Source organism: Eulemur rufifrons, chromosome 24 (assembly GCF_041146395.1).
Source record: "Eulemur rufifrons isolate Redbay chromosome 24, OSU_ERuf_1, whole genome shotgun sequence".
NCBI classification, from domain to species: Eukaryota; Metazoa; Chordata; class Mammalia; order Primates; family Lemuridae; genus Eulemur; species Eulemur rufifrons.
In genome coordinates, this window is record NC_091006.1 from 20,301,575 (window position 1) to 20,323,774 (window position 22,200).

The 22,200-nt window shown below is 44.6% G+C and overlaps 1 protein-coding gene across 1 annotated transcript; it reads left to right on the forward strand.

The window, feature by feature from the left end:
* The first annotated feature begins 177 nt into the window (after nucleotides 1-177).
* On the forward strand, nucleotides 178-21,778 carry PPEF2 (protein phosphatase with EF-hand domain 2). Its single transcript, XM_069457878.1, has 16 exons — nucleotides 178-294; nucleotides 3,812-3,939; nucleotides 4,081-4,138; nucleotides 4,976-5,151; nucleotides 6,513-6,627; nucleotides 7,632-7,678; nucleotides 8,445-8,611; nucleotides 9,393-9,429; nucleotides 9,515-9,664; nucleotides 11,872-12,249; nucleotides 14,277-14,462; nucleotides 15,871-16,013; nucleotides 16,717-16,823; nucleotides 18,166-18,329; nucleotides 18,858-18,945; nucleotides 21,210-21,778. The coding sequence occupies exons 1-16, from the start codon at nucleotides 240-242 to the stop codon at nucleotides 21,461-21,463; spliced, it is 2,253 nt and encodes a 750-aa protein (XP_069313979.1). The 5' UTR covers nucleotides 178-239; the 3' UTR covers nucleotides 21,464-21,778.
* Nucleotides 21,779-22,200: the final 422 nt, after the last annotated feature.

Below are 22,200 nucleotides of genomic sequence, written 5' to 3' on the forward strand. Positions count from 1 at the left end.
GGTTGAAAACAGGAGAGAGACAGAATGACAAATGGAACCATCAGGAGGGGAACACCTTGTCCACTGAGACAGGACAGGTGGGGAAGACGCTGTCACGTGATTCATGGACTGTTTGGTCCGCTTGAACTAATGCTCTGCCAGCATCTCCTTACACAGATTCCCTCTTCCTTTTGTCCACAAACAGCTCACTGTCGCTTGGATCTGCTATCTGCTTCCCGCAGGAGCACCGCACTTCAACTATGGGAAGCGGCACCTCTACCCAGCATCATTTTGCTTTTCAGAACGCAGAAAAAGGTATGTGTTTCCCACCTTCAATACCTAAACCCCACGTTGCAAGTTACATTTCTCCTCAAGAGCATGGTCAACCTCAATGCATATGAGATATTCAATAAATGACAAATATACCCTTTAGATTTAGTGATGAGAGTGTCACTGGTACATTAATAGAACCAATTCCAAGCTGGGGATAAAAGCCAAATTATAGCCTGGGATGAGGAGCGACGGAGAACATGGCGAAGGCCAGGGTGGCTGCTAACCCTTTGAGAAGTGCAGAGGGGAAGGTTTTTGTGTCAGGCACAGAGGGTCAGTATCATGCAGCATATGGTCAAAGGCCAGATGGCTCGGGTCAGATCTGTCAGATTCTGGAAACTGGCATGGCATCATTTCCACCATATTATCTTGGTCAAAGCGGTCCCAGAATCCACCTAGATTCAAGGGGAGGAGACATAGACCCCACCTCTTGATGAGACAAGTGTCAAAGAATTTGCAATCATCTTTAGCCTGCCATGGTTCCAAACTCAAAGCTTCAAAAGGAACATACCTACAAGTAGCTATATTTCTTCTCTCTCTCTCTCTCTCTCTCTCTTTCTGTAGAGACAGGGTTTCACCATGTCCCCAGGCTGGAGTGCAGTGGCTATACATAGGTGTAATCATAGTTCACGGTGAGCTTGAACTTCTGGGCTCAAGCTATCCTCCTGCCTCAGCCTCCTGAGTAGCTGGGACTACAGGCATGCGCCACCACTCCTGGCTAATTTTTTCTATTTTTAGTAGAGATGGGGTCTTGTTCTTGCCCAGGCTGGTCTCGAACTCCTGACCTCAAGCAATCCTCCCTCCTTGGCCTCCCAGAATGCTTGGATTACAGGTGTGAGCCACCGTGCCCACCTTAGAAGTTCTTGATATAGTAGGACTATCAACTTTTTGTGATATAAATTGCAAATATTTTTTCCTAGTTCATCATTTGCACGGACCCATTTTTGAATTAGCTTCAGCTTGTGAATAACATGAATTCAACCTATATATGGCACAGCCTGAGACTTCCTGTCTCACAGAGGACTCTGGGTTCTAGGTCAGCTCACACCCTGCTGCAACTGGGGCTGGGAGGCACAGATTTATTGGATCCTGCTGGGTACAGAAACTTGCCAAGCTTCTGCCTTTTCAGGGACAGCCCAGTTCTAGCTCCGTGCCATGCAGACAGCCTGAAGGCTCACTCTCATCCCCACGTGTTGATTAATCCTCCAGCCACTGAGATTAGTGTCTGATCCAGGTCCCCCTGGGGGCTGCCTGACTTCAGTGCCTGCCACCAGCTTTGGCTACGGGTTCTATCTTCACTTCTGGCACCTGGAGATGTCCCTTCAATGCTTTTGACTTCAGCTAGCTGTAGAAAGTTTTTTTCAGATTGTTTTATGCAAGGTTTTTTATGTGTTGGGGTCTGGGGGATTCCTACCTCTGCTTAAGCATGCCATTTCTGATGGAAGTCAATATTAGGCCCTCTATTTTCCCTAAAAAGATGTTGTAACTCATTAAGTTTTTATTGCATACGTTTTGTCAAGCTTGCACTTCCATTAGAGACAGGTACTTCTTCCTAGAGGCATCATGATTTTCCTCAAATCAGTGTAGCACAGAGAGATAAATATTTCTGACCAAGGTCATGGAAATAAGAGGGTAACTTATTTTAAAAGTCTCTGTTATATTTTTCTTAAATAATTTATCTGTTCTACTGCATTCTACGGTACCTTGCCTTGGTTCACGATTTTCTGAGTGTGAGTTTGTACAGCCGGGTGTATTTGTAACTTGCACCCTAGGAATTTAGTTTACACACGGCCCAAGTAAGAGGTGCCCACTCATTTCACTTCGTGCTGTTGAAAAGGGACAATGGGATAAAGAATCTTAAGTGATCCTGCACCTCCCAGCGCCCATCGCAATAAAAGGCAAGCCAGGCCCCAGATAGATGACTGAGAGGAAGGAAAAGAGGGTGAAGGAGAGGTGTGGCCTGCTCCCCCTGCCCCAGGCAGGACTGGGGACAGAAGCATGTCCAGTCCTTGGCAGCACTGGCCTTGGAATGCCTGGGGCAAGCTGTTGACAAACAACAACACTGATGTCAGTGATCTTCCTCAGTGGTCCTTAAATTTTAGCACAAGTGAGAATTACGTGTGAAGCTCGTTAAACCTTCGGATTCTTTCCTTGGTTCCACCTGTACAGACTGATGCTGCAGGTCAAGGTCCAGCAATCTGTGTGTTTACCAGGAGTTCCTACGGAATCTGTAGCGCCTACCCCGGGCATTTCATTCACCATTCTGGACGTGGTTTTCCAGAATTCAGTCTGCAGGGCTCCAACCTTATCACTTCTTAATTAGTGAGTGCTTTGAGAAATATTTACAGTATGAAAGTTTTTTCCCAGAGGAAATGGAATTTAGCTTTGTTCAAATTCCTCCCAGTGTCTCTTTTCCCTCTTCTCCATCATCTTTTTCCTCTTAGGAAAGTGTCAAGGATTCTACTAGCTCTCTAATGCAAGCTAAATATATTAAATCAATCTGTCTGCTGTTCATGAGGTTGACCTGAGCTGACCCGCAGGCTCTCCTTTTTAATCCAGCTTTATCCACAAATAGTCCATTCATCGCCGGCAGCATTTCCAAGTGCTGGAGCTTAAGAAGAATCTGGTTACTTATGTGGGCAGCTGTCCCCTTTTCTGGCAACAGTACTTGACTTAGACTTCATATACAGAAATAAACCTTGCCGTGATCGTGTAGTGGTTAGTTAAAAAACAAAACTAAAACTGCGCACCCCCAACCTGCTCTACACGGTCACCTAGCGCGCGCCTGGCAGAAAGGAGAAGCGACAGGCTGGCTGTGGGACTGCATGGTCAGCACAGCCACGGGTGTGTTGTCATGGGGATGCTTAGGGCCCGCAGGGACGTGACGGACCTGGGGATGACAGGCAAAGGACCTGGGAAATACTTATCACCCCTGACATCGTACGCTGTATTGATTTTTGAGTGTTTGTTTATTGTTTGTTCTCTCCAGTCTTCCTCTGGTCTGGCCCTTTTTCCAGATGAGGACATTGAGGACTTGTCTGAAACCACATAGCTTGCCAGAGCATGTCTAGGCCTAGAACCCAGGTCTCCTGACATCCAGTCGATTGTCACCATATCAAAATGGCCGCCCCCACCCATCCCCACAGTACCCGACCCATCAAGGATGCCACATCCTTGCAACCTCTCGTTTACGTCTCCTTCTCCGGATCCTGGCAGTCCAACCTCTCCACTGGTGCACACCTGAATGTTTTCATAAGTAAATAGCAATTCCAGTGACCCCCCAGTGACACTAGAACTGTCAGGCAAGGAGGGTGGGGCTTGGGGCGGGGAAGCGCTGTGGCGGCAGCTGGCAGACACTTCATGTGGCACCAATGGGCAGCTCCTCCCCACCAGCTTGTCCTCGCACGGACAGCGGGGGGGCTCTGGGCACCTTCTCTTCCACCCCCCACCTCCCCCACCGTCCCCCGCCCGGCTCACAGGCTGCTTCTCGGTCGGTGTCCAGCCTTCAAGGCAGCAGCCCTGATCCAGAGGTGGTACCGGCGCTACATGGCCCGCCTGGAGATGAGGCGCCGCTGCACCTGGAGCATCTTCCAGTCTATAGAGTACGCGGGGCAGCAAGACCAGGTCAAGGTACGGTGGGATGCGGGACGGAGCCGCCTCCAGCTCTGCGCTCCAGCCCTGGGCAGCACGGCCCCGGCGGGGGGACTGGGCCACTCCTGGGTCCCCTTTTCCCTCGTCGCTAAAGCCGAGTGGCCTTGGGTTCTTCTGCAGCTCCACGACTTCTTCAGTTACCTCATGGATCACTTCACGCCCAGCAGCCACAACGAAAGTGAGTATGAACCGCCACACGGCACGTCCTCCTGCCACACGGTCACAGACATCAGAGTGAGGTGGGGGGTGAACAGGGAGTGAGACCGGGAATCCTATGACAGCTAGGGAATGAGGGAGGGGCTGACAAATAAGTGGCAGAGTGGAATTTTATTCCGGGTTCTCCCCAAAACACACCTGGAGCAAGAGTCGGCATGCAAGGAGTTAACTGTAAAGTGCAGGAAACACAAGGGGTGGGGGGGGAGTGGGGAAGGGGCTCAGTGGTGCAAAACACCAGGCTGGGAGTTATCCCACCTGCAGGCTGAGGGAATGGCAGCCTCCGTGCTGGCTCTGGGAGTCCCTGGTTGAAAGCCGACGGGAGGGAAGGACGGGAGGGTGGCCGATGCCGCAGCGTTTCTGGCCTGCCGCTGGCCGGGCTAGGGACGCAGAGGGCGGCCGCTGGAAGTTGCTGAAGGGCCCTGCAAGGTCTGTCGCACCTGCTGCGTCTCTGGGTGCACAAGTGCCTGTAAGCTGTCTTTCCACCTCCGCTTTGCCCTTTCCTCCTGCTTACAAACCTAGGCCTTCACATTTCTAAGTCTGACAAATGCAATTTTTATCAAGAAAATATAAGTAGACTAGATACCAGCTAATGTTTTTATCGACCTAAAAACATAACCTTTTTATCCTCTGCATCCTGGTCTGCTGTCACTTTCCCTTTTCCTCCCCCCTGTCCTGTGCTGGAGCGGATGCCGGACCGGCCAAGTCCCGTGTCGGCTGCAGTCCAGGCAAAGACTATTGTGCGGCGCCCACGGACTGCGTGTCTGATCACAAGCCAGCCCACCTTTTCTGTCCGGACTAGGGGACTTCCTCAACCGCATGTTCACCGGAGAGAGATTCCCCCAGGACCCTGAGACGCAGAGATGCAGTGACTACGAGTCCGTGGAGGTCCCGGACAGTTACGCGGGGCCGCACCTCTCCTTCCCACTCCTTCCCGACCACGCGACTGCCCTGGTGGAAGCTTTCAGGCTGAAACAAGTAAGCTCACCTGGGGAACCTGGGGCACCGCCAACTCTGTGTACTGTGTAAAGGGAAGCCAAGCCCAGCGCAGAAAGGCGGCCCCAGATTTGGGGCTACAAATCATGTCATGTGTCCACTGGGGAGACTCCCCACTTTGCTCAGCCAAGACCTTGTGGTCCATCAGCCAGGTCTTATGATTGAAAGCGTCTCCTCCTGATCATGTGATCGCTCTTTGTTCGCTCACTGCACAATAATTATTGAGCACTGCTTTGTGCCCACACTGCTCTGGGCACTAGGGACATAGCAGTGAACAGGACAGACGCAGATCCCTGCCCTCAGGGGGCTGACATCCTAGAGGGTAGACAGATGACAAATAATAAATAACAATAAGTCAATTGTATAGTATATTATTGTTTGTTTCGTTGGGTTTTGTTTGTTTGTTGAGACAGGGTCTTGCCCTGTTGCCTGGGCTAGCGTTCAGTGAGGCCATCATAGCTCACAGCAGCCTCAAACTCCTGGGCTCAAGTGATTCTCCCAAGATGGCAGTTTTATAGAGGGGTCTGAGAATGATTTCTGAGCAAAGGTTGAAGGCGGTGGGGGATGCACCATGGGAACGTCCAGGGAAAGAGCAGTCCAGGCAGAGGAGGACCAAATGGAAAAACCCTGGGGCAGGAACTTGCCTGGACTGTTCAGATGCCTCAGGAAGGTCCTTGTGGCTGGAACAGAGAGAGCCAGGGGACCAGTAGCAGAGGTGAAAGAGATGAGGAAATATTGGACATCAGGCACTGGAATGATGTAATCTGACTTGATTTTTAAAATAGTCATCTGGTAGCTACGTTAAGAATAGATGCAGGGGCAAGGGCCGAAGCCCGGAGACCAGTCAGCAGGCTACTGCAACAGTCCGGGCGGCTTAAAACCCTGGTGGCAGAGGCAGAGGTGGTGCGAAGTGGTCAGATTCTAGCTGTGTCAGAATCCAATCCTTCCCCTCTCTCCCATGAATATAACACCCTGCAGGAGGAGCTGGGATGGGGTACTGCAGTGATGACATGGTCACTCAGTACCATCAGCATGCGTGCACTTAGTCACACTTTGCTGGGACAATCATGTGTTCCTCTCAAGCTGAAGGCAAGGAAGGGTTTTATAGAGCAGATAGGAAAGAGGCAAGTAGCTCGGTATTTGCAGGAGGGACAAATGAAAAGCAGAAACAAGGGCAGAAGATGGGGGAAAAGACAGAACTCGTGCATAGAGTCCCAGCAGCAGTTCGCGAGGCTTCCTTTGGGGGGTCTTGGGTGATTGGGGTCACTAGGCAGGAAAGGTGCGGGCTAGCTTCTCTCACGCAGATCAGTGTTGTTTTCTCTCCTTCCTCTTCCTCCTAGTAGCAGCTCCATGCCCGCTATGTCTTGAACCTTTTGTATGAAGCCAAGAAGCATCTGGTCCAGCTGCCAAACATCAACCGGGTCTCCACGTGCTACAGCGAGGAGATCACAGTGTGTGGTAAGAGCAGGTCGGAAACGCCTGTCCACGCTACACGTAAACAAGAACACTCTGCCTGTGGAGGGACAGGAGGAGAGGCAGGCTGCTGGGAGATGTGACGGCAATGTGGACAGGCCACCTTTCACTCCTTCAAACTGGCCATTTACGTATTTTCTCCACATCTGCTTAAAGGAGACGTGCTGCAGCGAAGGGGATCCACGCAGCCGAGGTCCCGGCTCTGCTCTGTTTTCCCAAGCAATTCACCCAAACTCACATTCTCTATTCAGAACCAAAGTCCCTGCACGGAACCAGACCCTCCTTGTTAGAAGACAGTTTATTTATTGGCACTTAAGCAAGCCCCAGTGACTAGCAAATTATACCTTCTATCCATATACCTTCCTCTCCTGGAGAGAAGTCCTGTTAATGACAATTTTCTCTGTCTCCAATGTCTCGGTTGACGTGTAGCATCCATTACAGACTGGCCCCCACACTCTAACCTCGTGAAGGAGACTGCAGGACAGTGGGGATAGTAAACTGCCCTGCGAGGGCCACATACAACCTACAGATATGTATTGTCTGCCCTGCCGTGTTCTTAAACTTTTAAAATTGCTATTTCAACATTTGGAAATTGGAGATCTCATATTAAGGTCGAGATTTTTGCAGTTTCTTTTGAAAAATCTCCTGAGCTCCTAAGTGAGTAGAAGCTCCTACTTTAACTTGGGCAAAATCTCTCCAGGGCTCAGCCGGGTTTGCAACCCTGCGTTCTTCTGTCTCAGCTCCGCTGCAGTGAAGATATAGGTCGCTTACTATTTATGATAATCATGCAGAAAAAAATATTGGGCTTTCTGCTTTCAATGTTAAGTATCTCTGCAACAAGGAGAAATTAATACTACCCCTGTCTTCCATATGGAAAAATTAGTAACCATAGTAACCTTTGTCAGGTTTTTCTGGGTATTTTCCTTTTTATAGTGAAAATTATTGGCAACAACCAATCAGAACTGATACTCTCTTTCTATCTTTGTTAGGAGATTTACATGGCCAGCTGGATGACTTAATATTTATATTTTATAAGGTATGAATGTTCAAATTAAGTTCTTTTCTTGCTCTGAGACTTAATTCAGAAGTTCAGATACAGTATCTATTAAACAAATGCTTGAGTATTCCTTGGATTTTTAAAATAATATCTTTAATAATATTTGCTACGTAGTCAGCACTGCATTATCTTCTGGTATATTTTTGTAAACTGTTTAACAAATAAAGCATTAGGTTAATAAATAGAAGGAGTCATTATTTAGCAATGGATTTTCATCTCTTCAAATAAAGAAGATGCATTATTATCAAAGTAGCCAAAAGCTATTTTTTATCTATTTTTAGTTATAAAATGTAGAACATATAGCAAGGTAGATGAATATTAAAATATTTTATTAATGGAATATTACTTTATATACATACTACACTTCCCAAGGCATTTTCCCATGCATTATCTTTTTAATCCTGAGCTATTATTATTATTATTTCCAGTTAAAGACAGTGTGGCTAGAATTTAACACTGGCCTTCAGATCACAAGTTCAGTGCCGTTCACTCCACACCTCATGGCAACCCTCTGGCTTGGTATAAAGCATTTATTCTAACAAGGTCTCATAGCCTCAGCCTCACTGGAAAGGAAATACAAGACCAATAGAAGATATTTCCATCTTTTACTGACATTTCACATTTGAAGGAGACCCAGAAAGCACAGAATTGGCGTTAGCCCTGGTATGATTGTCTGTGCCGGTTGCCTTCAACCTGATATTCTTTACCCTTCCTTCTGCGGACTCTTTGACTCCTTGTTGGGAAGAATGGCCTCCCGTCGCCAGAGCGGGTGTACGTGTTCAACGGCGACTTCGTGGATCGAGGCAAGGATTCAATAGAGATCCTGATGGTTCTTTTTGCCTTCATGTTGGTTTACCCGAAAGAGTTCCATCTTAACCGAGGAAACCATGAGGACCATATGGTGAACTTACGGTATAAGCCAAAACATGCTTGGGTATTTGGTGTTTGCTTGTTGTGATAGTAAAGTTATTTTGCTAGAGTTTTGTTTGGTAGATACCTTTATTGGAAAGGTAAAAGTAGTTTTCCAATGTTTTTAAAAAGTAGAATACACAATATGTAACATTTTAAAAGATTTTTTAAATTTTCACATTTTCATACTATTCTAAGAAGAGCATTAAATTTTTTTCACATATCCATACTCTTTTTTTTTTGAGACAGGGTCTTGCTCTGTCGCCCGAGTGCAGAGGTGTCATCGTAGCTCACCACAACCTCAAACTCCTGGGCTCAAGCGATCCTCCTGCCTCACCCTCCCAAGTAGCTGGAACTATAGGCATGTGCCACCACGCCTGGCTAATTTTTTCCATTTTTTTGTAGAGACAGGTGTCTCACTCTTGCTCAGGCTGGTCTCAAACTCCTGGCCTCAAGCAATCCTCTTGCCTCAGCCTCCCAGAGTGCTAGGATTACAGGCGTGAGCCACAAGCCCGGCCCATACTTTTTAACATATAAATAATAAGGGTTCATGATAGTAAAAGCAGGAAATAGATACAAGTAAAAGGAAGAAAATTTAAATACCCATCATTTCTCTATCCAGAGATAATGTTATAATTGTAAACATTTTGGTAATTACTTCTCAGTCTCTTTTCTATGTATTTAAGTACATATATTTAAAATATGCATTTTTACAAAAACGTGGTTATGCCCCAACTATTGTCACTAAATTTACTGTAGTAACTATTTGTGTTTCTAAATCTAGATATGGCTTCACCAAGGAAGTGATGAATAAATATAAGGTACATGCCTTTAAAAGCAAAAATTTCTGTTAGTTCAGATAAGTTAATTATTTGACATTCATTATGTTAATATCATTTTTTTCAGATACATGGCAAGAAAATACTAAGAACCCTGCAAGATGTTTTCCGTTGGCTTCCCCTGGCCACGCTGGTAGATGAGAAAGTTCTAATTCTTCATGGTGGGGTGTCAGATACGACTGATCTGGAACTTTTGGACAAACTAGATAGGCACAAGGTACTGACTAATAATACAAATACTATACAAATTTTACCATAATGCCCAGTTTCATTGCCAAGAAAAACTAAATGTCATCTTGTGTGCTGACTCCAGTTGACTGACTATGGCTGTTAAGAGTGTGGAGAAGGGCCGGGCGCGGTGGCTCACCCCTATAATCCTAGCACTCTGGGAGGCCGAGGGGGGAGGATCACTCGAGGTCAGGAGTTCAAGATCAGCCTGAGCAAGAGCGAGACCCCATCTCTACTAAAAAATAGAAAGAAATTAACTGGACAACTAAAAAATATATAGAAAAAATTAGCCAGGCATGGTGGTGCATACCTGTAGTCCCAGCCAGTTGGGAGGCTGAGGCAGGAGGATCGCTTCAGCCCAGGAGTTTGAGGTTGCTGTGAGCTAGGCTGACGCCACAGCACTCTAGCCAGGGTGACAGAGTGAGACTCTGTCTCAAAAAACAAAAAAAAAAGAGTGTGGAGAAGGATCGAAAATCCACAGCTGGTCTTGGGGCAGCCATGCTGCAATCAATTAGGAATTTCTATCATGGACAGTCCAGTAGGCAGCTGCAGCTAAGGCCGTGGATTTGCCATTCCTGATCTAGATGATTCTAAAGTCAACAAATGTGTATTTAGTGCCTACTACTGCCCTCATACCACCCCTATGAGATAGCATCATCATTATAGACCAGATAAGAAAATGGAGGCACAAAGACACCAAGATGTAAAATCCAGGGACCACGTGGCTGGGAAGTACAGAAAAGTATGAGTTTGAGTCAGACTACTTGGATTTAGCCCTGAAAGGGTCTTAGAATCTTTGTGCCTCCGTTTTCTTATCTGTACTGTAAATGATGATGCTATCTCATAGGGCTGATATGAGGGTTAATCAATTCATTTATGTAAAGGGACCAGAATAGTACCCATATGAAAGGGTTTAATACATATTAACACTAGTATTAGTCTCCTTCTGAATCAAAGTTGGGGATGCTGCTTAGAGCAGGTAACAATGTCCTTAAAATAGTTACCTGAGTCTAAAGGGTTTGGACTGGTGGACTGGCAACACGGAGACAGGAGGTGGTTACGTGTTAGTTCATATTTCATGGCCTTTTACTCTCTATGCTCAAGACTGGAACTGCTGGAAAGTGATTAGTGCTTGTGCAGTGTCAGACAGGAACCTGCGTTCCATTCTCTTCAATCTGGACTCCTCTTCACTCGTCATTCGGTTCTGCTGACCCTCTCCGGGTGTCCTTCTTTGTTCTTGCCCTGAGCCGGCTCACACGGGGATATGGTTTTCTTGTATCCCGGTCCTTCTATCTATTTGCAGAGAGATCTTGTTCTTTGATGATGTGCTTACACAGAGTTCCCTTTATGGATGCGACTTTGACCGTTGACATCCTCATGGAAGTTGTCTCCCTCAGTTTTCACCAGAGCACTCTGGGAATGGTTGTGCTCTCTTTTTGCTCACTGCCACAATCTGCTCTGTGGCCTGACACTGTGGCTCAGTCCCGTGATCAGAATTCCTCCTACCTGTGCCCAGTGCCACAGTGACTGTGAGTCGGCTAGAGGGACTGTACTCGTTCCTTTGGGCAAGAAGAGTGTTTTTCTGATTAGGTCCAGGCTGAAAAGAGGTGCTCCCTCCCCTCCCCGTCCTTCCTCAACAGGTAAGATAATGGGTCCTCCCCACTGCAAGAGTCAGGTTTTTCCTATTCCTATTTCTCAGCCACATGCCACATTTATTCTCTTTGTCCTAGTATCCGTGGGACAACAGGGAAGTCCATAGGGCTTGCCTTTCTGGGAGACTTGTCCTGTCCGTCCTTGTCTAAACATCGGTAGGCTCCTAGAGGAAACTGTGACCTAGGATAGTGTGTCTGAAATTATCCGTGGTGAAGGACCAGGTTTCATACATTTCCAATGTGTTGCAGATCAATGCTTTTGTGAAATATAATAAATATGAATTATTAGAAAAATGAAATACAAACAAAAAATACAAGCCCACGGACCTTGTGCTTGACTGTCATGGCAACACCAAATCGCTACCGTTTCTCAGGCTCGCTCCCAAGGTCTTCACTTAGCTCCCCCAGGGGCCAGGAGCCAACAGTGACAATCTAGCCCTTGTTTGTGGCCCCGTGTTTAGGACTGACCTGCACGCCAAAGGGGTGCTCAGAAAGGCCCTACAGTTCCACCCCAGCGTCTGTATCTCTTTCTGGACATGTTTAGATCGTTTCCACCATGAGGTGCAAAACGAGAAAGGAGAGCGAGAAACAGGCGGAGGAGAAGGAAAAAGCCACCCAGACGAGCACTGCGGAGAGACCTGTCCCGTGGTTTCTCCCCCAGAGCCGCTCTCTCCCCTCTTCGCCCCTGCGGCTCAGCTCGGACAAGGCCCACAGAGCCGGCCGGTCCTCCAGCATCCCCGGCAGCGGCGCCCTGGGGCGCACGGAGCTCTCCCGGCAGGTGCGGCGCTCCGTGGACCTGGAGCTGGAGCGCTGTCGCCAGCAGGCCGGCCTGCCGGTGGCCGGCGCCGAGGAGAGGCCCCCGCTCGTCGCCTCGGGAGCAACTGCGGAGCTGCTGGAGCCCACGCAGGAGGAGTGGAGGCAGGTGGGTGTGGCTGCCATCAGGAGGGACCAAGGAATTCCCACCACAGATCAAATCCCTTCTTCCACGTATACTCTGGGCATGTTTTCGGTTTTCTTTCTCTCTCTCTCTGGGGTTAGAACACACCAGGACATCCGTATTTGCCTAATGACTCATATATTTTAGAAATTTATAAAGGACGGGAAGATGTAGCAAGTGCATCAATGAGAGAAGAAGGTAAGCAATGATTTGCTGGATGCTGCTGCTATTTTTTACGTGTCAGCAAGGCGGCTGCTGTAGCTCAAGGCAAAAGGGTCTAGTTAGCAGCTTCTGTCCTCTGTCATCAGGGAGCTAGGAAGGGCTTTCCCAACTCCTCCAGAATTGCATCACCTGGCCAGTTCTAGCACTGAGGGAGATGACTTCCATGAGGATATCAAGGGTAATGGTTGAGTTCATAAAGAGAACTCTGTGTAAGCACATAATCAAAGAACGAGAACTTTCTACAGATAGACCTAAGGACTGTGTTACAAGAAAACCATGACCCAGTGCGGACTGACTTAGGGCAAGAACACATTGCAGTTTCACATCGCTGCAAGGGAGACTGGAAAAGTGAGACGTGTTTAGGTAGGCACGCTGCCACCCCCAACACAAGCAGAGTTCTGTTAGCACTGGAGGAGGAGGAGGATGGGTGTTGGGTAGGCACTAACAGTGCTTGCCAACATAGATGGCTCGGCAGCCGATTGGAGGGCTCACTTCACTGGGTGGGACTGGCAGGGAGGTCCCTGGAAAGACTGCTATAAACGTCCAGGCAGGAGAGGATGATGTGAGCTTGTGCAATAGCGTTAACAGAACTACGTGCACCTGCTGGTATTCAACAATTTTTGACCCACGAAAATGGCGATTTCATATGGTTCACTCGGTAAAGAATTCAGAATTACTTAAGAGCTAAAATTAGTAGGCTAAAAGCCTCAGCGAGTGAGAGAGAGGGAGTGTTTAGGTTACGTTCTCCCAGAGTTACTGATCTGGGTTTCAACACCAACTTAGAACTGAAATTTTAAAACGAAGTCTCTTCCTTTTGCAAAATGTGACTCGATAATAATGTGCTGATATTTATAAGTCAAATGCAGTTTTTTTCTTAAAAGTACCCTTAGACAGTATTAGGTGTCAACAACCAAAATACACTCTATTTCATCTGAGTTGTGTTAGATTGGCAGTGTTTTCCCGAGTATCAACAATAGGGTAGAATCTGAACTGCTAAAAAAATTGCTCAGCTCTTCTGCAAATTCTTTTAAAACTTTTTGAATTACTTTAAGCAATAAAATGTCTGATTGTCATTTCCCAGGACCATATCTAGGGTCTTGTGGATGCTGCATGAGAGACTCTCTTGCCAGTCCCAGGACTTGTGCCTTCTCTTCGGGGCAAATGTCCAGGAGCCTGGAGCACTGGCGCTGACTGCCCACATCATGGACTAAAATGCTCTAAAAGTATGCACAAACAAAGCAAAATAGGAAAATGGCTAACTTTTCAAATGAGTACTATGAATTGAATTATTCAAGGATAGACTGCATATTCAAATGTGAGTTATGCATTTTGACAAAACATTAATATTCCTGTTGACTGTGAATAAGTATTAATAATATACAGATTGTACCTAGGGTGCGCCCTGTATTCTGGCTTCAAAATATGCCAAATATACCATTGTTTCTGTGCAAGAAAAAAAAAAAAGCATCTATCAGAGCAACTTTATCTGTTGATAGACTGAGCTTTCACATAAGATTTATTTTCAAGAAACTGGGTATATACTGATCAACTGATATATACATGCACACACTCATTGTATGAGTAATAAAAAATTCTGAAAGCTTAGGGGTTCAAAATATAAATGTATGTCAAATACTGACTGCATGGAAATTTACTCATGTATTTTTATTCAAATACATTCCTCCTGCCCCTCCTCCTCCTCTTCCTCTTTTCCTCCCTCTTCTCATCTGAATGACTGTGAATGAGTATCTGTCTAGTTTTTAGGAAAGAAACCATCTCCGTCTTTTCAGGTCGTGGACATCCTGTGGAGTGACCCCATGGCGCAGGAGGGCTGCAAGGCCAACACTGTTCGAGGAGGAGGCTGTTATTTTGGGCCTGATGTGACAGAGCAGTTGCTACAGAAATACAACCTGCAGTTCCTGATCCGTTCACACGAATGCAAGCCTGAAGGCTATGAATTCTGCCACAGCCGCAAGGTGGGTGGGCCTTCTGCAGCCGCACAGGTCTGTGTGTCCCCAGAGTGGTCCAAAGGGATAAGCAAAGGCTCTCTGTTTCTGGCAACCAACTGTGCTTATATTTGTTGCCACTTGCTCAAAGCAACTAGGTGCTTTACAGTCATCTATCCTTGACTTTCATAGCCTCTTTAAAACTCAAAATTTGATTAAGAACCATTGCTCACCAGTACCCTGAGAATAAGGGCAGATATAGTCGCATTTTATGGATGGGCATAGGAGGCCAGTGTTTTCCCAGACAGACCTCTATTCTTTAAGTCACATGGCTTGTTGTCACTTGTCTCAGACAACCCTACAGGGTAATCAGATTTCTGCACTGTTACCAAGCGGAGATTCAGGAGCATGATTAATGTTCTGACTAATCTTGGGGCATCTCCAAATTTATTGCCTAGCTTAATGCCCCTGGGATGGGGTTCTGTATTCCCAGGAATACTAACTCCACAGGAGAAGAACAGGTTTGCATGCAAAAAAAGGTTTGAGATCAACTAATGTAAGAAACGTTTGGTTAAATGGTTATACTGTACAAGTTTCGTTATTGCAGGACTTCTGAGAACCTTTAATATCCTGTGTTCATTGTAAATTTCCAGGAGGAGATACAGTGTCTAGCGCTTCCTAAGTCTTGACAAGGGAAATTTCTTCACGAGGCACCACTGTGCGTGGGAAAGTCTGCTTTAAGGCACAGCATCAGCTTCCAGAATAGATTTGCCTGCTGTTGTAATGGCCATCCCAGTCTAGCAGAGCCAGCCTGCCTCTAAACTGAACCAAATGGGATGTTTTCTATGGCCCCTGCTATTTTTTTTTTTTTTTTTTAGACAGAGTCTCGCTCAGTTGCCCGGGCTAGAGTGCCCTGGCGTCAGCCTAGCTCACAGCAACTTCAAACTCCTGGACTCAAGCGATCCTCCTGCCTCAGCCTCCTGAGTAGCTGGGACTACAGGCATGCACCACCATGCCCGGCTAATTTTTCTATATACATTTTTAGCTGTCCATATAATTTCTTTCTGTTTTTAGTAGAGACGAGGTCTCGCTCTTGCTCAGGCTGGTCTCGAACTCTTGAGCTCAAACAATCCACCCGCCTCGGCCTGCCAGAGTGCTAGGATTACAGGCGTGAGCCACCACTCCCGGCCAACCCCTGCTATTTTCACTTGGGATGAAATTGTGAAGAAAACATGTTGTGGATGTCCTGTCAGAGTTCAAGTTTCTATGATTTGAGTCACAACTCCTGCCCTATTAGCATTGATGGATGGATGGAAGGAAGGAAAGAAGGAAGATGCGTACAGAGTAACAGCAGCCCCTGAAGTTGGGCCGTGTTGGACTGAGGATGAAGGCTTCTTCGGTGAATGTAAATGCCTGTCTCCCTTCTGTTTTGGTTTAGGTATTAACCATCTTTTCTGCCTCCAACTACTATGAAGTCGGCAGTAACAGAGGGGCCTATGTCAAACTGGGGCCAGCCCTGACCCCACATATCGTGCAGTATCAAGCTAACAAGGCGACCTACACGCTAACCATGAGGCAAAGGCAAGACTTTTCAATGAGTAGTTTTCAGAAAAAAATATAGTGTTTGTAGAACCTTTGAAGTGTCAAGTGTCATTACATGTATCCAAATTCTAAGTGAGAATTCAGAATATAGCTCTGTCAGCATTAAGGGCTAGAATAGACATTATAGCGGGGGCCTCTTCTCCTCCATATATTTTTCATATATCCACCTACCCATCATTAAGGGGAGCAACAAATTTGTTTTCTGCAGACATTATTTTCAACGGGTGTATCTTGGGTAAAGTCCATATCCCAGGCCACAAAATCTTTCTAGGGTTACTCTTCTATTTTCTCTCATCCTTAAAGGGTTTGTATCACCCCTGTAAAACAGAGCCAGAGGTTCTTTCACTATCTGGAAATCTGGCAGATGGATTTCAGTGCACGCATTGGTTAACAATGCCTCTTTCTTTCTGGAAAGAAGCCTATAATATTAAATGGTGGCTGTTGAGATGATTCTGAGTTCTACCCTTAGGTGAGAGCTTACGACATACTAAGTGTTATAAAGAATTTATATGTATGGCCTCACAATGAACTGATCCTATTTGTGCATAACAGGAAAAAGCTGGAGCTCTTCCCTCAAAAACTGAGCTCTCAGCATTAAGAAGGAGAGAGGAGAAATGTAGTAAAACCCATGACTTTTCTTCTATACTGACTTTTAAAATGTTCCTTTCGTCTCCCGTCCCAGGATTAGCAGAGTAGAGGAATCAGCTCTGAGAGCTCTACGGGAAAAGTTATTTGCCCATTCCTCAGACCTTCTTGGTGAATTTAAGAAGTACGATGCAGGTAAAACTGGTAAGAATCTTTTACTTGATTCATTAAAAGATTTGTAGAGAAAGGGAGCTGGCCAGAAAATCTCTCTCTCTCTAGCAAATAAATATTTAGTGAATGAATGAATGACTAAAAGTAGTCATTCGACTGCTTCCTCCATTTTAGTCAACTTAATGTCCATTTATTTTTCCTAAATTTTAAACTTCTAAGCTTTTAACAGAATATGAACTTGGTCAAATATAGATGGAGTTGGTGAAAAAGAAATGGAGTCAGGGGAAGGGTGACAAGGCCAGAACTAAGCAAAAAACAATGAGTGGGGGGAGTTACAAGAGTGTAGCAAAAAGATCTATGATTTGACTTCTTGTTGCTGAGTGTGTGTTCACCTGTTCCATGACAGGTGACAAAAATTTTTTTTTTTTTTTTTTTTTGAGACAGAGTCTCACTTTGTTGCCCGGGCTAGAGTGAGTGCCGTGGCGTCAGCTTAGCTCACAGCAACCTCAAACTCCTGGGCTTAAGCGATCCTCCTGTCTCAGCCTCCCGAGTAGCTGGGACTACAGGCATGCACCACCATGCCCGGCTAATTTTTTGTATATATATATTTTAGTTGTCCATATAATTTCTTTCTATTTTTAGTAGAGACGGGGTCTCGCTCTTGCTCAGGCTGGTCTTGAACTCCTGACCTCGAGCGATCCACCCGCCTCGGCCTCCCAGAGTGCTAGGATTACAGGCGTGAGCCACCACGCCCGGCCTTAAAAAATTTTTTATCTAAAAAATTTTTATCTAAGTTAAAAATTTTGTCTTTGCCCAATTCAATGAAATGTTTCATGGATATTTACTAAGTATAGCCCTATTTAAAAATAACAGTAACATTTATAAATTCTTAGCAATATCTTTTCATACACACATATTGTAGCCTTCCAAGAGTTTGAGTGAATAATATATTCTAAGGAATTTAGGAGGTTTAATTAAAAAAAATGCTGGATATGTATAATGTTTTCTGATATTATTTACACAAGGCTTGTGTAGCTTCCAGTAGTGTTGCCAGATTTAATAAGTAAAAAACTCAGGATACCTAATTAGGTTTGACTTACAGACAGACAGACAGGCAACAAATAATTTTTATGCAGTATTTGGCACATATTTCGACTTTGTTGTTTGCCTGAAATTCAGTTTAACTGGGCATCCTGTATTTTATCTGGAAGTCTAATTTCCAGCCAACTCTGCCATGGCCACAAGAAATAGTGACAGTGCCTACTACTACTATTTCTCTAACTCACAGATGGTAATAAGAATGTCAGGATACACACCATCGGGCAGGAAACTGGACTTCCAGGTGACAAGTCAACAAGTTGGCTCTTTCCTGCAGGTTTAATCACGCTGAGTGAGTGGGCGGCCGCCGTGGAGTCTGTGCTACACCTGGGACTGCCCTGGCGGATGCTGAGGCCGCAGCTGGTGAACAGCTCCGCAGATAACACGCTGGAGTACAAGTCCTGGTTGGAGGACTTGGCCAAAGCACAGCTGAGCCGCGAGGTAATGATGCCATGATGGTGGACATGAGCTCGTGGCGAACTATGAAGCCCCTTACAGAGAACTTAGAGTCAGAGACAACCAACCACGGAGAACCCACAAGGCAGGATGGGGGAGAAACAGGAACAACTACCTGTTGAGTTTCTGTGTGTCAGACTTTGTGTTAAGTGATATACACACGTTGCCTTGGTTAGTCCTCAAAACCACCCCAATAGGTGGATGTTATCCACACTGTTAATTCACATACTGTGCAGTTCATCCATTTAAAGTGTATAATTCAATGATTTTTAATATATTTGCAGATTAGTGCAACCATCACCACAGTCAGTTTTAGAACATTTTCATCGTGGGGTGGGAACTTCTTCAACCACTAGATTGTTTGGTAGGCTACAGGAGGTGGCCAGGGTGGAGAGATGGTTAAATACCTTCAGGTTACTTCAAGAGTGGTTGTCAGCGTTGGTTGTGTGTTAATTATATATTAGAACAATCCTAAACAGAAGACATCGAAAGAAAATGAGTTTTTTCTTGCAGAACATACAGTCAAGTTTGCTGGAAAAACTATATCGAAACCGATCCAACCTGGAGACCATTTTTAGGATCATAGACAGTGATCATTCAGGTAAAGGCATTCATTGTGCTATCATTTCAGATGCATAGCAAGTATTTTACCTCAAACCCTTTCGTCTTCGTCCTAATTCATTCGGATTTATCTCCACTCAGGCAGTTTGGGAGCAAAGTAGGTAGACTCAGTGCTTATAAATGGCAGACACTAGTAAAGTCCTGGAGCAGCACAAGCATGCCACATGGGAAGGGGCAGAGCAGACGAGAATGAAGACAAACTGAATGAGAACTTCTTATAGGAGGAATAATTATTAGAAGATGTGATATCCCTTACAGTTCTATCAAAGACAGCCACAAATTAATAAAGAGTGCCTAGAACAGAAAGGACTTTGTAATCAATAAAAAAAAAGTCTTTTTTTTAAAAACTTTAAATTTTGAAATAATTATAGATTCACAGGAAGTTATTATACAAAAAATGTACAGGGAGTTCCTGTACACCTTCACCCTGTTCCCCTAATGGTCCAGAGGCTTTTTCAATATTACCCTTTTTTTTTTTGAGGTATAATTCCCATACCATATAATTCACCTATTTAAAGTGTACAATTCAGTGGTTTTTAGTATATTCATAAGGTTGTGTAACCATCACCACAGTCTAATTTTAGAACATTTTCATTACCCCAGAAAGAAACCCCATGCTCATTAGCAGCCACTCCCGTTCCCTATCCCTCTTCCACCAGCCCTGGCAGCCATTAGTCTACATTCTGTCTCTACGGATTTGCTTATTCTGGACATTTCATATAAGTGGGATCACACAACAGATGGCCTTTGGTGTCTGTGTGCTTTCATTTAGCATAATGTTTTCAAGATTCATCCATGTTGAAGCTGTATCAGTTATTCATTCCTTTTTATGGCTGAATAATACTCCATTGTATGGATATACCACTTTTGTTTATCCAGTCATCAGTTAATAGACATTTGGATTGTAGCCACTTTTGGGCTATTATGCGTGATGTTTTTATGAACATTCATGTGCATCTTTTTGTGTGAACATATATTTTCAGTTCTCTTGGGTATATCCCTAGGAGTGCAGTTGCTGGGTCTTATGGTAATTCTATGTTTAACTTTTTGAGGAATCGCCAAACTCTTTTCCACAGTGGCCATACCATTTTACATTCCCACCAACAATGTATGAGGGTTTCCATTTCTCTACATCCTCACCAACAGGGTTATTTTCCTTTTTCTTTTTTTCTTTTTTTAGTTTTTATAATAGCCATCTTACTGGGTATGAAGTATCAAATTATGGTTTTGATTTGCATTTTCTTAACCAGTTATATTGAACATCTTTTTGTATACTTATTGGCCATTTGTATATCTTCTTTGGATAAATGTCTATTCTAATCTTTTATCCATTTAAAAATTGGTTTATTTGCCTTTTTATTTGAGTCATAAGAGTTATTCACATATCCTGGATACTAGGATGTTTTCAGATACATGCTTTGCAAATATTTCTTCTGATTTTGTAGATTGTCTTTTCACTTTCTTAGTAGTATCCTTTGATGCACAAAAGTTTTGAACGTTTAAAAATTTCAGTTTACCTTTTTCTTTTGTTGTTTGTGCTTTTGGGTGTCGCAGCTAAGAAACTGTTGCATAATCCAAGGTCACAAAGATTTACATTTATGTTTTCTTCTAAGAATTTTATAGTTTTAGCTCTTACATTTAGGTCTTTGATCCGTATTGAGTTAATTTTTTTAATATAGTGTGAGGTAAGGGTCTAACTTCATACTTTCGAATGTGAATATCTAGTTGCCCCAGAAAAACAATTCTTTTCCCATCAAATGATATTGAAACCCTTGTTAAAAATAGATTGACCATACATGTATGGATGCAAATATGCATGGCTTTTTGTAAGCAGAATAATTTAGTGTATGTTTGGGATGATTGAATGCTGGGTTTCGCAGCGGTGGTACAATTGACATAATTCTTTGTTTTGGGGTTCATCTTATCCATATTTAGAAGCATCCTTGACCTTTGTCTGCTAAATGTTAGTAGCACCTCACCCCCACATCAGTCATGATGATCAAAAATGTCTCCAGACATTGCCAAATGTGCCCTGGAGGAAGAGGAGCAAAGCTTCTCCCAGTTGAGAGCCACTGGTGATCCAGTGGTTTCATGTGATCCGCTTGGGAGTTTAAACTGGATACTAGGCCTTGAGTGGCTTTGTCTGCTAAACAGCGAGGAGCAGGTGTCCTTGTAAGGATGTCAGCGGAAATAAACGTTGAAAACTAGACTGATTCACTGACGTGACTTCCTCCCTCTGATAAGGGTTCATCTCGCTGGATGAGTTCAGACAGACCTGGAAGCTGTTCAGCTCGCACATGAATATCGACATCACGGATGACTGCATCTGTGACCTCGCTCGGAGCATTGATTTCAACAAGGATGGCCACATCGACATCAACGAGTTCCTGGAGGCCTTCCGCCTTGTGGAGCAATCCTGCTCGGAGGGCGATGCCTCCGATTGCCCGCACGCCACAGACGCTAACGCTGGAGACTGCGGCAGTGCAGGCGCACGCTAAGAACAGCCTGGTCTCCATCACCCACGGTGCCTCATAGGCGGTGCTGAGTGCGTCACTGTAGTATCTCCCTTCTCCTCTATAGATCTGTAGAACTCTGTGCTGAGGATCTGCCCGCCAATATGCATCAGAATTGCCTGTGTGTTTGGCTGTGTATGGCGTGTGTGTATGTATATGTCCTTTTCTGTATAAAGGTGCCCGGTCCCATCTCTATAGCGTCACAAAGTAGAACTCAGGTATAAGTATTTTTAAATTCCGAAGTCCAGTCAAGCTAAGAGCCACTGAGGATTCAAGTCCTTCATTATTTTTATTTTATACCTTTTGTTTTTAAAATGTCATATTGGTAAAAGAAAGTTATGAAAAATTGTGCTTGTAATCCCATGATGCAAACACATGGATTTTTTTTATTATTTACTTTTTCTTACTTGTAACTATAGTGTTTGTATACTTTTATGTTCTGCTTTTTTAAAATAAATTCACATTTAATTGTAAATACCTTTCCATGTTGCTGTGTAGTCTTCATGATTATTAGTTTAATGGCTCCATAATTTTCTTTCAAATGGATACACTATAATCTATTTGGCCATTCTTCAATTGTTAAACGTGTATTGTTTCTACTTTTTCATTTTTATAAATGACACTGTGGTTAATAATTTCTTATTAATACATACAGCTTATTTTACACAAATCTTTTGATTCATACATTTTCTTAGTATAAAATCCCAGGAATGGGATTGCTT